At 45.0% G+C, this 17,481-nt stretch overlaps 1 protein-coding gene across 1 annotated transcript in view; it reads left to right on the top strand.

The window, feature by feature from the left end:
* Positions 1-17,481, top strand: part of REV1 (REV1 DNA directed polymerase) — a 429,753-nt gene that overhangs the window by 277,941 nt on the left and 134,331 nt on the right. The window contains exon 13 of the mRNA XM_069204390.1: positions 12,307-12,527. Within this exon, the coding sequence (XP_069060491.1) occupies positions 12,307-12,527 (221 nt within the window). The remainder of the gene's footprint in view (positions 1-12,306; positions 12,528-17,481) is intronic.

Below are 17,481 nucleotides of genomic sequence, written 5' to 3'. Positions count from 1 at the left end.
CAATGTGCCTTTGTGGCACTAGATCTATGGAGCATTGAGACTAGTGTCTGTAGTTAGGTCTGTCTGCACAGCAGCTAGTACTTCTTGTACGACATCTAAATAAATGGCTGTGTTATAGCAGTACAATTGGGCCGATACCAATGTAAGTAATCAACCCCCTGAAATATGTGTTTTCGTGGTAGTCTCAGTCATTAGAGCACCAGTATTTATTTTAAACTGCTTTTTATTAAACATTTTGTGAAAAACATAGGTGATATGAGGCATTTTGTGAATTATACATTTAGTTGATGAGGTTCAAGTTGTAATTTTCACAGAACTTAAGAAATTTATCACAGATCGTTGTGTTCAGGTGCATTCCTTGCTACGACAAGAGTTGGAAATCTGGCGTACAGTACAGATTAACAAATTACTTCAAGCACTAGAGTTGAAGAAGTACTGAGATCCTGTCAATTGCAAGTAGGAGATCCCCTGGTACTGTAGCCACAGGGAAAGGGAGCCCTGCTGTCTCCCATGCACCCTTATCATCAGTCATTGACAAAATCTGGTATGGCTCCTTTCGTTTGCTCAGTCATGCTGTCCTTTGTTGTCCTGCAGGCCTCAGTACACAGCCTGTCTGCAGGTAGGCTTTGCTCAGCAACATCAATGCTTGTGTGTATGCCTTTGATCTCTGGACATTCTCCTAGGTGGTGACCGTTGTTGATGATCCAGGAGATGTCTCCTACACACAGAATCATCACCCCGGCAATTCAGCATGCATGCTGGCCTCTGTTCCAGTATTGGCGTCAGACATTGCACCATTTCCTCACTGGCCCGCTAGCCCTTGAATCTGTGCCCTCTCTTCATTGTGGTATGTAGCACTGAATCCCAGTTTGTGGCCTGTTGCCATCTGCTCCAAGGCTTGGGTACACCTTGTCTACTAACATAAGGGAGAGGTGTTGCTCTAGGCCTTAGATTGAGTCTGAAGCTTTACTAGACAGTGGCCCCACCTCTTGCATTTTATCTTAGTATGAAACTGTTGTATTGAGAACATGAATGAGCTGTCATCTTACTAATTGTCCTCCTACTCTAGATTCCAATTTGTTGTTATTTAAGCTTTCCCAATTTTGACAGAAGGGATCAAAGGTGTAGGATCACCCACTGTAGTCAAGTGGGAGAGTGATGAACACCAGTCACCAAGTTAGTCACTAGACCACGTCTTCTTCAAAGTAGACTTACTTGCCTAGAGTAAAGACAGTTATTTTCAAAACAAACCATTACTTCTGATAGGTTAGTACTTCTGAGGCAGAGCCAGTTACATGTTGCAGTATATGAAACCTTAATTGCCCATGCCTTAATGCTGTTTTCCATAAAATCCAGTGATCCTCTGCCTAAAGGAGCAGCAGGGAAATCCTCCAGAACACTTTAGCTGCTTGGGCTTCTGTATGTAGTACTTGAGTTCATATAGTGCCAGCATACAGAATCAGGCTATTTAATATGAATTCACCATGAAGAACATTGGCTGTAATTGTATACCAATAGTGTATCTCATTGGAGAACTTGAAGCAGTTTGGCTCTGTGTTTTGTTAATTTTGTGTTGTACCTTTGTTGTGCTTTTATTTAAAGAAATTGAAGATTTTTAAAATACTGTGGATAGTTTTAACAATGACAAAACATTCTGAATATTCTTTAGTCAAAATCTACACCTTTCACTGAATGCAGACATTTAGCTAAATCATAACAGTTGCCCGTTAACATCTGTTTCTGATAATCATGTGTAATGATTATTTTCTGCAAGCTAATAATGTACTTTCTCCTTTTTCTCTTGCCTTAGTTTTGACAGTAGTTGATAATTTAAGAACACATTTTTACTGTTCCATTCAACTATCACATTTTAGTGTTGCATTTTATATTTTTTACATATTTGTTCCCTAGCAATACTACCAGAGAGATTTCTCCCAGTGGCATCTGTTCTCACTTTTTACTCCCCTTACATTTCCACCCATTTGCTTTAAAAATCTATCTGCAATTTACTTTTAGGGAGTTTTATGCTTATCTCTTATTCTGATGTTATTCATAGAGTCAACTAGAGATTCAGAATATGCTGAGAAAGGGAGTTAGTCCTTGACCTGAAGTGTTTTGCAGCATGTGCTTGGCACGCATGTTAAAGCATCAGTATTGTTATGAGGACCTCTTGGACACTGGTTGGTCACTCCTGTTTTAGCTTAATTTTATTGTTCATGTTTTATTCACATTTTATTCATATTAGTAAGGCTGCTTTTTAGCGATGATTATTACATATTTTTATCATCTTGCTTTTACTCTAGGAAAGCAAACAACATGCAGCTTGCTTAGTTCAGCTTTGCATCACATACAATTAGTACTTACTGTCCAAGGCTAAAGAACATGGTAAACGATATGCTAGTCTGTGTTACTCGTTCAGTAGACTGCTTCTATCACCTAGACACAGCATTACATTGGAACTGTACTTCCAATGTCGTTTTTTTTTTTTTATATATAAACGGTGCACTGACTTAGGGAGGGTAGAAGGCATTCCTGCCACAACTAACCTGGGGCACATGCTGTGTGACATGCAGCTGGGTTGGTGCTGATCTGCCAGCTTCCTGAGAGGATTGCCATCTACTCCACAGGCTGATTCCTGACACTATTTCCTGGTGTGGTGCTGGGGCTAATCCCTTAGATCGGGCCAGGCACAGGTTTACAACTATTATGTTTTCAGTGTAGACATTGGGTTAGGTAGGAACCCCTAATAGACCTAGAATCCCATACGTCATGGTTGGATTGTTCATCTTCTTTACCATGTTCGTAAGGCTGATTACTTTGTTTCGTTTCATCTACCTAATTATCACTGCTCACTTTTCAAATGTCAGATTGCGATTGTTTCACTGAATGCATTGAAAACTTGCCTTTTGTCTTTTTGTCTCACCTTGGCATGTATGAGTAACCATATGAAAAGGTCTGATCTGTTTCCATGGCTTCCCTGAGGATTCATAGTGTCATGTGCAGGTTGTAATCACCTTTAACCCCATGGGTTTGAAGGTTTGGGTGAGGCACTGCGAGATAGCTAGGAGTTAGGCTGGCAGTTACTACATGTGTGGGTAGACCAAGTCTCCCACACTGTGCTGTTCTGCTGTCCTAAACACAGGGTCCTATTACCACAGTAGGAACCTCATAACATGACGTCACCAACGTATCAAGGTCAGGTACTTCTATATATGGGAGACGTCCATGTTCTTATGGAAATATCCTCTGCAGCAGTATAGCTAGCACCTATATTTGTCTGTAGGTTGTTCAAGCTTAAAACATTTAAAAGGATACCACATTAGGTGTTTCCACCTCTGAATTCTGTTCTTCTAAATGGTGAGTCCAGTATTTATTCCAGGAAATAATAGACGTGCTGTCACACAACATTTACTTATAAATGGGCTTTTCAAAGGGGGTGGAGATTTACGTTTTTGTTTGAGGCACACTTTGCGTACAAAACCTGAACATTTTGTTCATGGGTCAATTTTCCTGCAGGCAATGCCAATTCAAATGCATTTCACACATATATGGTGCCTAATCCACCAGCACAATTTGGACCATACAGCTATTTAGAAATACCACTAACATATCAGGAACATCGAAATTGGTTCCAAGGCGCCCCCTACCACATGTTGTTGCACACGTTGGATTGAGTCCCCTCAGTATTGACTGCGCCACATGGCCAGTTGTAGCTGCTTACCATCCACATCCTGACGTAAATAATTTACACGCAGCAGATCTACATCCATTATGTAATCATTTGTTTAGACTATATAGAGGTTTAACACAGTTCGTAATGCGATCATTAAATACTGCCCAAGCAAGGGCTGTTCCAGCTGCCCAACAACAATTGACTACACCGGGGATTAACCCAATGAATACTAATAATATTATAGGTAAGGTACCCACCCAATGGGAGGACATTCTGTTGTGGATTACTCAAAAAAACTAATCAGCTGGAAGCGGTGTTTTCCCATACAGGACCCCAAGATAAACATAGAATTCTCACAATATGCTTGCCACTTGGGATGGTACCCTCCTTCGATGATTGTGCATCCTGGGGCACAGTTTTTGCTGCAATATATACCATAACATATGGTACACCATCTCTTGCGGTTTTACCAGAGCGGTATAAAACTAATTAAAAACAAACACAGGGCTGCCCCTGCCCTGGACTTGGGGATGAAATTAATTGGCAACTTTGCCACAGCATCCTCAGTGATTTTAAGAAATATAAAAGGGGAAGCAGCAGCATTGGTGGTACACCAACGTCTCACACAAATTCCTTTGATAGATCAGGAACGCAAGCTCTCTAAAATAATAGCCAAGACTTATAAAGGTATATGTCCAGATAATTTTGAGGCCAGACGAAACAAGCCAGAGCTTAAAGGTAATCTTGAAAAGGACAATGCTAAGCAAGCACAGGAGTCTTCTAAAAACGTTGGAACAAACAAAAAGTTTGAGATAAAACAAAATCGGGGGAGAACCTCCTTAACTGGAGAGCTCTGAAAAACGCTACAACCTGCATAACTGTGATAATTTGAAAGAGCCTGATGGGTATCAGTATACTGATACATGGCCTTTTCGTTCCTTTCAGGACTCATCAGACAAATGATCTGAGAGAAGTGGACAGTCTGAACGCAGACAAGAAGTGTATGACATCAGCATAATGAAGGAAGAGAAACTTCCTCAACGAAATCCCCAATTCAAAAAGGAGGTGGTTGTGGGAATTTCGGCAAAATATGCTGCACATACTGAGAACGTTACTTCTGAACAGGATGTGGGCAGTGAATCTGCCAGACAGGGTGGCAGAGGTCACAATAGTTCTGGATGTGAAAGTAACTAATGACTACATAGAAGACAAAACCCCAGACGGGCAAGTTGTCCCACCAGACCGAGTCTATAAACTAAACATTCTAATCGATAGGGACACAATGCCCACAATTAACGTAATTTTATGTGAAAGATAACACTAAGTTATGACATTCTCTTGGCAGAAAAAGACTTGCTGCTGGAGCTTGTTAGAAAACTCCGACAATGGGAAGATGTGATCATGCCATCTTTATCAGTCCTTGTTCCAGAGCAAGTAAAAATATATGCCAGTGGCAGCCAGTAATTTTAGGAGGGAGGGGGCGGGCAGGAAGCACAATCACATTCACACAAGCACGCACATCCATTCACAACACTCATCAACATTCAAACATTCATTTGGTGCACGCACCAAACATTCATTTAAAACACACACACACACACACACACACACACACACACACACACACACACACACACACACTTACCTTCAGCTCGGAGGTCCCAGGAGGGTTGGGACTGCTGCCTTCCCTCACTGGCTGACCCTAGGAAGACAGCAGTCCCAACTTCGTCACAGAGTGGGAAGGTGAGAGGTGTCACTGATTGACACTCGCCCTCGGCGCTCCAGGGCTTAAACCTGAAGCACCCAGGTCGAAGTCAATCTGTGACACTTCCCCTCGTCACCGAGGGGAAGGGCCTCGAAGCACCTTTGCTGAGCTGAGGAGGTCACGCCTGTAGGAGCTGTGACCTCTTCAGCCCATCAAAGTTCAGCTCAGGCAGCCAGAAGTCAGTGCAAATCGTGCATGTCTCGCTCCTGGCGGACTTATCTGGACATGAAGAGTGTCTCTCAGGCTGACCTTTGCTCAGCCTGACAAGCACTCTTCATGAGGGGCAAAAGGTGTGTGGTGGGTGAGGGTGGGGGCTTGGCCCCTCCACCCTAAAGGACGGGCTGCAGCTGGTATATGCTGCAAATGGGGCTCTTGCACAAGCCCTGCATTATACCGCAACCATGTGGGCTGGGATAGGAATTCTTACTATCATGTAATAACCATAAGGTCCAGCCTGCAAGTGCAGCCACAATACCCTCTAAAACATTAATCAAATTCTCTTGTGAGGAAGATTCTCTTACAGCTCGAGTACCAGGAAGTCATTGAACCCTGTGCATCTCCAATGAAGAACCCCTTATTCCTCGTAACTAAGCTGGACTGGTTTTATAGAATAGTCTTGGATTACAGTTAGCCATACTCGCACCTATGCAATACAAAATTCACACAGTTCAAGCGCTAATGAATAATATTGTTCGCAAAAAATACAAACTACCTTGGATATTTCCAGTGATTTTTTTTTTTTTCTGACAAAATATAGTGTCTGAAAGCAGGTACCTAACCCCTTTTTCCACGTTTGGCTCTCAACGTGTAAGGACTGGCATTGTGTAAGTAGCCCAGCAGTATGCTTTGGCGCGTTGCATCAGCTCCCAGTCTCTGGTGGCATGGCTGCAGGTGATGCTGAATGGATCAGAACAGGTGCAAGCTCCTAGTGTGGATCAGAACAGGCGCAAGCTCCTAGAGTAGGGATGTGATCAGCTCATTGACAATTTAATTTGTGGCGTACGAGTGACCTGGCAATGCCTTCCATCTGTAGAAGTCAGACAAGTCCCAGGAGGAGGCAATTAGCTCGATCAGCAAGTCCTCTGACACCAAGGTGCCGGGGAAGTGGGTAGTGAGGGATGGCATCCGTGAGGAGCAGTCCACAAGACGGGTAGCAGTGCATGCATTTTAACAACCTGTAGCTGTGGGACTCAAGGCTGCCTTCTATTGCAGCCACTGCCTAGTCAAGAGCATGGGAGATGAGTTTGTGATGCAGACTGACTAGATAGAGGCGCCACAGGGAGTTAATCATCATGTGTTCTGGGTCCTGGGGTTGGTGGAGGAGCCCCTCTTCTGCTGTGGTGAAGATATTTTGCAGATGCCCCCATTTCCCTTTATCACCTGGAACCTGCTCTATTGTGTTCTGACTGTCGTAGAAAAAAACAAGACTAAATACTATCTTTTCCACTCTACCTGAGTATGATCACGGCAGCCATGTTGAGAGTATGTAACCTTTTGTAGGAATTCGTTTGTATGTGTCTTTTATTTAAACATATGCAGCTATGTAAAATGTTCTTGTATACCTAAATGTTTGTAACTGGCCCTATAACAATACTGTATGGAGATCAGTGTTGGCACATTTCAGAACACAAATGGTAGTGGATATTGAGGTCTCTTGGGCCTAGAATAGTAGATGCTGTTTAGCTGCTTGATGGTGCTCTCTTTTTTTTTGTTTTTTTTGGGGGGAAATTTACAAATAAAATAAGGGGAACATAAGGGAATTACTGGATACTGCAGCCAAATGAAGATATATATTCCATAAGTGATACAAGAGCCCAAGACAAATATGGACTCAATGTGTAGTATCCCTATCTGAGGCACAGTACCAGAAAGCGACTTAGGAATAATTCTTCCCCAGCACCCCGTGTGAAGACCTCTCTATAACAGGCACTGGCAAAACCAATAGGTCTCGCCTATGCATAAGCTATTGGCTTTGCAAATGTGTTTTTGCCATGTTGTACACCAGTGTGGCTGCTGTTCAGCATGGCTAAAAGCTAGTGGCATAGACAAGAGTGGTATGGAGTGTTGTAGAGTTAAATGGCGAGGAATGGAGTTGAGCGTCTTAGAGTGGAGTGACTTAGAGTGTTGTCTATTGGAATGGCGTAGAGTGAACTTGTGTAGAGTGCATTGGTGCAGAGTGCAGTGGCATAGGATTCAGTGGCGTACGATGCAGCATTGTAGAATCTGTATTAGATTGGAGTTTTACACAGTAGAGTGACATGGAGTGCAGTGGTGTAGAGTGGTACAGAATATAGTGCCATTGAGTGCAGTGGCATAGAGTGGAGTGCTGCAGAGTAGAGTGCATTGCCATACAATGCAGTAATATAGAATAGAGTGCAGTTCTACAGAGTAAAGTGTCGAAATGCAGTAGTGATGTAGAGTGCAGTGGTGTTGAGGGGCGTAGAGTGCAGTGGCGTAGAGCAGAGTGGTGCAGCAGAGAGTAGAATGCAGTGCATCATGAATGGGGTATGGCATGGCTGACTATGTTCCTTTTGACCTCCAATTTGCAGTTCATTCTACTCCTAAACCAGGTCCTTCTTTGCTAGTTTGGAGTGAAATTTGTGCCGAGGTGAAAACAACTTTTAAAGTCCAAATCTGGAGTAAGAAATACAGGTTAACTTACACACATTTTGTTTTTTTTAAATTTCTTTATTGTTTCCAGCAAAGTTAAAATAATACAACGTCCCTCCCACCTCCCTCCCACCTCAACTATAGAGGAGCATACAGTCAGCAATTACATTATACATGAAATACTATATCAGCACATCAGTGTCATATTTTGCATCATTATCATTATGTCAGCACCAAACACCTCAGCCCTTCAAGCACCCCAAACCTCATTTTATTCCTCCACAGGTTTTGCAACTTGCCCTGTCGACATGTCTTCCATCACTTGATGTAAGCGAATCTCTAACATGCCCTATTCCGCATGGCGCCCCTGACTGCTCCCTTCAAATACTAGTCTGCATCGCACTCCACATTCAGCTCTTACCCAGCGTAAAAATTCCTTTAACCATTGTGCCCGTGTAGGCAATCTGGAAGTCATCCACCACAACCCTATGCATTTCTTAGCAACTGTCAGCCCCATTTGTAATACTTTAGTACTTTCTCCATGTGTTTAGTATGTTTGGTGCAGTAAGTAAGCACACCTGTACTGACTGTTGTATTGCAGTTTCAGTCAGCTCCCCCGATACAGCACTTATCTCCCCCCTGAATGCCTGCACCTCTCGGCACGTTCACCACATGTGTAAATATAAGAAAAAACGAGCAACCAGGGCACTCCAAAATAATAAGTCCAAGATGAGTAAATTTGCAGAAGATACTTTAATCCTTAGTAATAGGAAGTCGAATAGATACTCAAAGATACTCAAGTCCATATGTTAGAACAGGTATATGAGAGTTCAGAAACAGCCAAACGTGTTTCGTCCTCACAGACTTCTTCAAGGCTCAAAAGCTATCATTTGAGTAACCAAAATACTTCTGTTAAAGCTCCAAAGGTGATTCTATATAAAAAAAAAAAAAGAGTAATCCATCAAAGTGAAGAAGCGTCCCTTATGATACAGGGAAAAATACTCTTCCAAAGCAGGGGGACTGTCCCGTAGAATGTAGCCGTAGTATGTGATAACACTATGACAATGGCCTAAGTAGACCCAGTCTGTACTGCCCCAGAATCCGGGAGTCAGGAAGAAGCGGCGTGTGTAATTAACCGCAACGCATGATACCGCTGCCGTGTTCAGTAAGACAACAATGTGTAAATATGTTACCACCACTGCTTTACATTTACGATGAGCCTCTGTCTTTGATTGGTCGATCTTATGTGACCACTGTGGTGTTATATAGTCCCTGTGTACACATTGGTAATGGATTCATTTCAATTTCGCTTTGTGAGTCACCAGTCAACAGTTCCCCAGGGTGGCCACCCAGTCGCTTTCCCATAATTCTTCACCTTCATCTCTTTCACACTACAATTTTAGCATTGCGGTGCGGCCGCCAGGTGGGTTAACAGCTGCGCTTATAACCGTGAGGTAAGTGTAGGAAAGAGCCCTTTTTGACATACTCACTCCCACTTTTTGCCTGGTATTCAATGCAATTTTGACTGAAAGTGCACTGAGTTCCTGCTAACCAGGTCAACAGTGCCAGATCTCTTTCCCTAAAACTGTGCAATTGTTCCCCAACTGGCAATACCTTTGGTCCCCCTGTAAGTCCCTAGTAAATGGTACCCCTGTGACCTAGGGCGTAGGTACCAAAGAGGGTCCCCAAGAGCTGTGGCGTGTATTGTGCCACCGTCAGGGACCCCTCACTTAACACATGCAGACTGCCATTGCAGACTGCGTGCCTTGGTGCAGCTAAAAGTGAAAACACAACGTGGCACACAGTCTGTGTGCCATGTCCCCTAACGTGCCATATATGTAAGTTACCCCTACAGCAGATTTTACAGCCCTAAGGCAGGGTACATTATATTACATGTGAGGACATATCTGCTAGAGCAGATATGACCCTGCTATGTCTTTGTCGATTCTTAGACATAGTAAGTGAACAGGAAAGCCATTTTGACTACTGGTCAATACGAGTTCCCCAGCTACATGGTTTCACTGAAAATGGGAATGTATCAAACATCTCGTATTAATAAACCCTCACTTACACCTGTGATGGGTTTATTAATACAAGCACCCAGAGGAAAACCAACCAACTACCCATGTGGGAACTGACTAGTTTTAGCCAGCCTAACACCATCAGACAAGATTCCGCCCCCCTAAAGTAAGAGCCTTTGCTCTTGGGTGGTCAGAAACAAAGCCTGCTCTGAGCGAGGTGTTTACACACCCCACCCAACAGGATGACCTACAAATCTCCACCTCTCAGGTTAGACCCGTCCTTAAGGTGAGCTGCCTGTTGTTGACACCACATTTAGAAATCTGCCATCTTGGTTTTGGCAGAAGTAGGAACTCTGGGACAGGGTTATGCCCACTTCCTACCGGAAGTGTTCATACAGGAGGCATAGTGTCTCCACGGGTGAATAGCCCAGTGGCTGTTACGCTACACTTCCCTAAATTCGGTATTTAAGGGAGTCCCTGGCACCAGGAAATCAGATTCCTGCTGACCTACGAAGAAGGACACTCAAGAGCCACAAAAGAAAAGACTGAGGAAGAAGCACTTGACTTGGCCCTTGCCCTGCCAGCCTGTCTGCTGTTATGCCAGTTTGTGCCAAAGTCGACTCGTCCTGCAAGATGCTGTGCTTCCAAAAGCCTGGAAGGACTTCCTGCCTTCAATAAAGACCCAGGAACTCCTATAGAGCATCAGAGCTGCTTCACTGCATCTTGCAGGCACCCCAAGAAGAACTGAGAGGACTCCGGATTGCTACAAACCCAACACCTGAAAGCACCACTGCACCTGTGCTGCCCAGCCAATGTTGAAGTGGACTAAGTGTGCCAGCGTGGTCCCCCTGCCCTCCAGAGACAAAGCCCACCTTTGACTTACCCACTGTGGACTCACAGACGCCACCTGCAGCCTCTGCACACAGGCCGCTTCCACTGCAAGTGCTCCGGTGGACCTCTCAAAGAAGCTCTGCACCCATCACCCCTGGCCTGTGGAGAAGAAGACTCGAAGTGTCCCTACGTCTCAAGACTTAAACTCATCTCTTGGTTCTCCTTGAAGAGACTCCCTGTGCAAACCTTCAGCCTTTTTGCAACCAGACCGTGTCCCATTGACTAACATTGGGCAACCAGTGCTGTACTATACCTCTGCACCCGGCCGGCCGGTGTGACCTATTGGTTTGATCCTGTAAGTCGCTGTACTGTACCTGTTTGCCATATTTGTTGTTGCTCCATAGGATAATATTCCAGCTTCCGAAAATAGCACTGTCGACTTTTTAAAACTGTAAAGATTTCTCTTGAAAAACGTACTTACCAGAACATATTGATTTTGGTGTCAAAACATACATAAAGATACTTGTTATTTTTGTAAATTGGTGTGGGTTTCCTTCTTGAGTCATGTGTATCAGTTATTGACTGCGTTTATATTTGCAGGTGTCTCACACTCCTCTCTGATAAGCCTAAGGCTGCTTGACCACACTACTCCCTTAATAAGAGCATCTTGAGATTGCTAGAGCAAGCCCCTTTCCAACGGGTAAGGGAACCCCTGGACTCTTTGCACTATATATTTCATTTTCATATATCATATAAAGAGCCATTTCCTACAATACGTTTACCCGCCAGCATCTGATTCAGCTGTTTCAGGCTCCTCAGGGAAACCCAGCCACACCTTTCGGATAGCCACCGCACACCCAACATACGCCAGAAACCAGCTACTGGTCACACCCCACCTGTCACAAATCCTCATACCTAACCAACATGCCATCCTACTCTAGCTCTCCCATATTCTGTGGGATATCACCTCCGCCCCGTGGTGCAGGAAAATCGGCACTGTGGGGCTAACCCCCATGTTCCAACTGACTGGCTACCAGAAATGTACATAGTCATCCCCTCCTGTCTGGACACCTGCTCCCATGTATCAAGTAGTGTTTTAACTTGTAATGGTAGCACATTTTGATTTTTTTCCCCATTGAAATTGTGCCATCCTGTATGTAATGATATTCGTATGAAGTAAATGGGTCAGAAAGAGGACATTTGTGCAGGACTTAATTGCTGTAAATCTAATTCTCCATAATATCCCTCATTCCTGTAGTGATATTTTTATGGGGAAAACTGCCATACAGTAATTCCTAGAACCTCTATTCAAACTTGTGTTTGTTTAAATCACTGTGTATTTTAACTTGCAATAAGGATTCATAATATAGGCCTCAAACAAATTATATGTGTTCTGATTTTTGCAGGAGTTGGTAGGTCTATGGAATATAAATTGGCCTCTTTGAATGTTAAGACTTGTGGTGACTTGCAGAACATTACCATGACAAAGCTCCAAAAAGAATTTGGTCCAAAAACAGGGCAGACACTATATCGATTTTGTCGTGGATTGGATGATAGGCCTATCCAAGCAGAAAAAGAAAGAAAATCAGTTTCCGCAGAGATTAACTATGGCATACGGTTTACTGAGGTAGGATGGAATTGCTATTGTCTTTTTTTGATTGTTTGGTGTATGCAGGTTTATGTGATAACTAACAATTATTCCTAACAATATTGTGCCTGTTTAAATAATTGTGCAACAGGTGCTGCATTTAAACTCAGGTTCTCCTCCTCTAAACAGAAGCAGCTCACTAGTGAGGGTGGAATGTATGCAAAAGACAGACTGTGAAGCTATTTAAAAATATTCATAAAACAATGATGATAACTTTAATATTCTTTTGATTCCTATTATCCAGTACATTGAGAGGGTTTTATTCAGCATGGTGGACTTATGGGCTGAATATTACATTTCCTCTGTAGTTTTTGAACAGTCCTAAAAGGAACTGGACTAAAGGGGAATTACTCCTACCATTAATTTGAGAGCTTTTGCCTGCTGAACCTGGTAAACTACCTCCTAAAGCGACTGTCTAGAGCAGCTGTTCTTGGTGGGAAATGTGAAGGAGTCTTGGCTTGAGATGTTTGAACTAAAACAGTCCTTGAATTCTGAGTTGGTTAATTAGGGTGCGGAGGAATTGATAGAGGCTCTGGAAGTCAAACTGTTTGACAATTGGAAGTTCTTCAATTTCTCTTGCATTCACATCCATATGCTTACATCTAGCAGCAGTGGCTGCCTACCACCAAAATAGACACCACCCCTCTTTGTTTAAGATACCACTCATTAAAGCCTTTATGCAAAGTCTTAAAATAGTAATTCAGATACCACTCATTAAAGCCTTTATGGAAGGTCTTAAAAGAGTAATTCTACAGTGGGTTCCACCAGCACCTGCATGGAATCTTAACATTAGTCTAACAAGACTTTATGGGTGGACATTTTGAACCACTACATAATTGCCTCCTCCAGTTTCTGTCTTGGAAGGTTGCCTTTTGGATTGCCATCACTTCACTCAGACGTGTTCCAGTTGCACAAAGATAGAATAGTACTTTACACAAACCCAAAATTCCTTCTGAAGGTGGACTCCCTTTTCATAATCAGTCAGTGGAATTACCTGTATGCTTTCCTCACCCAGACTCCGTTGCTGAGAGGGCTCTCCATATTTTAGATGTCAAAAGGGCTCTTATGTACTATTGACAGAACTAAAGATTTTTGTAAAACCAAATAACTTTTTGTTACCTTATCTCCCCTTCACAAAGGAAAGCCCATTTCTAAATCAGGTTTCGCTAGGTGGATTGTTAAATGTATAAAAACTTTACCCTAAAGCCAAAGGAACTCTACCTCTACCTCCTAGAGCACACTCTACTCGCAAAATATGGGCTTTAGTGGCTTTCCTGGGCAATATTCCTATCCCTGATATATGTAAAGCAGCTACATGGTCTACACCCTGCAGTTTTACTAAACATTATTGTATGGATGTTCTAGCACAACAAGAAGCTAATGTAGGTCAGGCAGTGCTATGTGCACTTTTCCAAACAATTGCAACACCCACAGGTTAGCCACCAGTTTTAGAGGGCACTACTTTACAGTCTATGCAAAGCATGTGTATCTACAGCCACACATGCCATAAAATGAAAAATGTTACTTACCCAGTAAGGATCTGTTTGTGTCACGTAGTGCTGTAGATTCACATGTACCCACCCTCTTTCCCGGACACCTGTATCTGTCCCAGTTTCTTTATGTTGTCATTTGCATGGACTTCTCTTTATGTACATTTTCTTTACACTCCATTCACACCCGCCTGCAAGAAGACAATCTAACAATGGAGTTGATGCCCATGCACATTACTCCAGTATTGGAACTTTCATAGATTCACATTTCTGATGGATACACCTACCTGTGGATTCCTCACCAAAACAATTCTCCCCTCGCGCCAGCCTTCAACGGAAATTTCTTCTAGCTCTGCACGTCAACGATGACGTCCCAATCGCCCGACTCCACGCGACGCCACATGACGTCATCTAGGCAATAAGAAGCCAACGTCAACGTGCAGACATCAGTTCCCTTTTTTCCGTGCCCGAATAACGGTTGTTTCTTCGAGGCTCACAGGGAGCTACTGTTACCAACGGACGGTTACGATGTCGCAGCCTAGAAAATCCGGCTTTAAACCTTGTAACCAATGCGGGGGTCGGATGTCGGTTACCGACCCCCACGAAAACTGCCTCTGGTGCCTTAGTTCCGATCATGAGGTCGAGGCATGCGGTTCGTGCCAGCGCATGAACCCTAAGGCACTCAAAGAAAGAGAGGCGAAGTTATTCTTGGCCCGGTCCAAGAAGAAGAAAGAGAGGCATCATAGGAGGGAGTCTTCGTCGAGATCCTCTAGGTCTCGTCATCACCATAGTGGCTCTCGGCGCCGTCATGGATCTCGGCGCCGATCGAGCAAAGGACGGTCCAGGTCTAGATCGGCTTCTCCATCGACTCGCCGTCGTCCGACGTGGGAGATAAGCCGACCGTCACCCCTCCGGCGACCCCAACGTCACCTGGGTCAGTCTTTGAGGTCGAGCCTCCCAGAGGCCTGAAGGTTCTCCTGGCCAGGAGTTACCTGGACCCTCTTCGGCAGCTTTGCCGGCACCGGTGCAGCAGCAACAGTACCCGGCTTTCCCGACTCCGGGATCGGATCCTGCAGCGTTTTTGAACGCTATGTTTAACATCTTTGCTTCCTTGGCGCCGGGTGGAAGTCATGCAGGTCCGTCTGGTCCTTTGGCCTACGACTTGGGTGTTCCGGAGTCTTTCAAGTCAGTGCCGTTCACCCCGTTTATGTCTGCTGCGTCTGAAGCGGCACCGATGCCTACGACGTCGATCAGGATGGCTACACCTGTTACGGCGCCGTCGGATTCGCCTCGGATCCCATCGACGTCCAAGAACGCTGTGGAGCCGGAGCCTCCGGCTTCGGATGAATCCGAGGTTCGGCACCGACTGAGATCTTCGGCGTCGGCTGACGCCTTATGGACTCCAGGCTTGGAGTCCAGACTTAGATCTGGCCCTTCGTCTCTTGGAAGAGGAGGAGTACGCGAAGCAACACCTGGAGGAAGGAGAAGTTGTAGAGCCCTCAGGTGACTTCCAGGGTCTGGACTCGGCTAGTGGCCTTGACACTACCCCGGAATGGGATCTAGCTTCTCCTGGAGAGATCACAGAGGAAGCAGCTTCTTTCCATAAGGTCATTCGTAAGGCTGCAGACTTTTTGGATATTACTCTTCCTACCGCGGAGGTTAAGAGAAATTTATTGACAGAAGTCCTCCATCCAACATCTGCTTCTGCTGAGCCTCTTCTTCCATTCAATGAGGCTCTGCTGGACCCTATTAAGGATATTTGGATGAAACCTGTATCCACCGCTGCGGTCAACAGAGCGGTGGCTCGGCGTTACAGGACGGCGCCTGGGGATCCGGTGTTTCTTTCCAGGCAACCAACTCCGGAGAGCCTTGTGGTCCAAGCTTCATGTTCCTCCAGATCCTCGCCTGGCTCGTTTCCTGGGGGTCCTGCTGATAGAGAGTCGAAAAAGATGGACTATACTGCTAAAAAGAAATTTTAATCGTGCAGTATGGCCCTGAAATCTTCCAATGCCACATGCATACTGGGACGTTACATACATGCCCTTATGGAAGAGGCAAAGGGCCATCCTAATGTGTCACAGGAGATGCTGCAACTCTTTTCGGATGCTCAAGCGGCTGCGACGCAAGTAATCCAGTCTGGTTTGGACACTTCGGACTTGGTGGCTAGGGCTATGGGCATGACCATAGTCTCTAGGAGGCAGTCTTGGCTTAGATCATCGGGCTTCTCGACGGACGTGCAGGCTACACTCCTTGATCTTGGGACTCCAGTCGTCGGCCCCATCCACCTTTAGAGGCTTTCGGAGATTTAAAGGATTTGGTCGAGGTTCCTTTCGAGGAAGACTGCAAGGACCACAACAAACTGCTTCTACCCTGCCTTACAGATCCTTCAGGGGCAGGGGCAGAGTCCGTACGAGAGGAGCCACCTTGCAGCTCTCTGCCTCTTCCTCTTCCTCGGGAGGGGTGCAGCAAGGAAAGCAGCCATAGTCCTCCACCATTCCCTGTCCATTCGTCTCCAGTAGGGGGGAGACTTACCCTTTGTCTTCCAATGTGGGAGCTCATAACATCAGACTCCTGGGTCATCGACATTGTGAAGAGGGGGTACGCTCTTCCCTTTCGGGAATTTCCTCCCACCCTCCCTCCCCGCCCATCCTTCTGTTCGGAAGACCATTTTCTCCTGTTACAGCAGGAGGTATTATCCCTATTACAAAAAGGTGCAATAGAGTTGGTTCCCGAGCAAGAGAGGGGTCAGAGGTGCTATTCAAGATACTTTCTGATTCCCAAGAAGGATGGTCGGCTGAGACCGATTTTGGACTTGAGGATTTTGAATTGGTTCCTCAAACAGGAAAAGTTCAAAATGCTGACCCTCTCACATGTTCTTTTGGCGTTGAACGAAGGAGACTGGATGGTGTCGGTCGATTTGCAGGACGCGTATTTTCATATTCCGATCCTCAGATCGCACAGGAAGTATCTCCGTTTTGTGGTGGGATCACAACATTATCAGTTTGCGGTCCTCCCGTTTGGTCTTACTTCAGCACCTCGGGTCTTCACGAAGGTGATGGCGGTGGTAGAGGCAGAGCTCAGAAGAAAAGGGATCGCTGTGTTTCCCTATCTGGACGATTGGTTGATCAAAGCCAGTACTCCAGAGCTCGTGCGGTGCCATCTCCAGTCGAAGACTCAATTGTTGTACGACCTGGGGTTTTCAGTCAATGTACCCAAGTCTCACCTGGAGCCCTCTCAACGCCTCCTGTTCATTGGGGCAGTATTAGACACGACATTGAATCGGGCCTTTCCTTCGCCACAGTGGGTTCAGGACATACAGGCTTTGGTTCCAATGTTTCGAAATGGAGCGGTAGTTCCAATCCTCAAAGTCCTTCGTCTGCTCGGTCTGTTTGCTTCTTGCATACTGTTGGTCACTCATGCACGCTGGCACATGAGGGCCCTCC

This window comes from Pleurodeles waltl, chromosome 8 (assembly GCF_031143425.1).
Source record: "Pleurodeles waltl isolate 20211129_DDA chromosome 8, aPleWal1.hap1.20221129, whole genome shotgun sequence".
Lineage (NCBI taxonomy): Eukaryota > Metazoa > Chordata > Amphibia > Caudata > Salamandridae > Pleurodeles > Pleurodeles waltl.
This window is presented reverse-complemented; position numbering and strand designations above follow the sequence as displayed.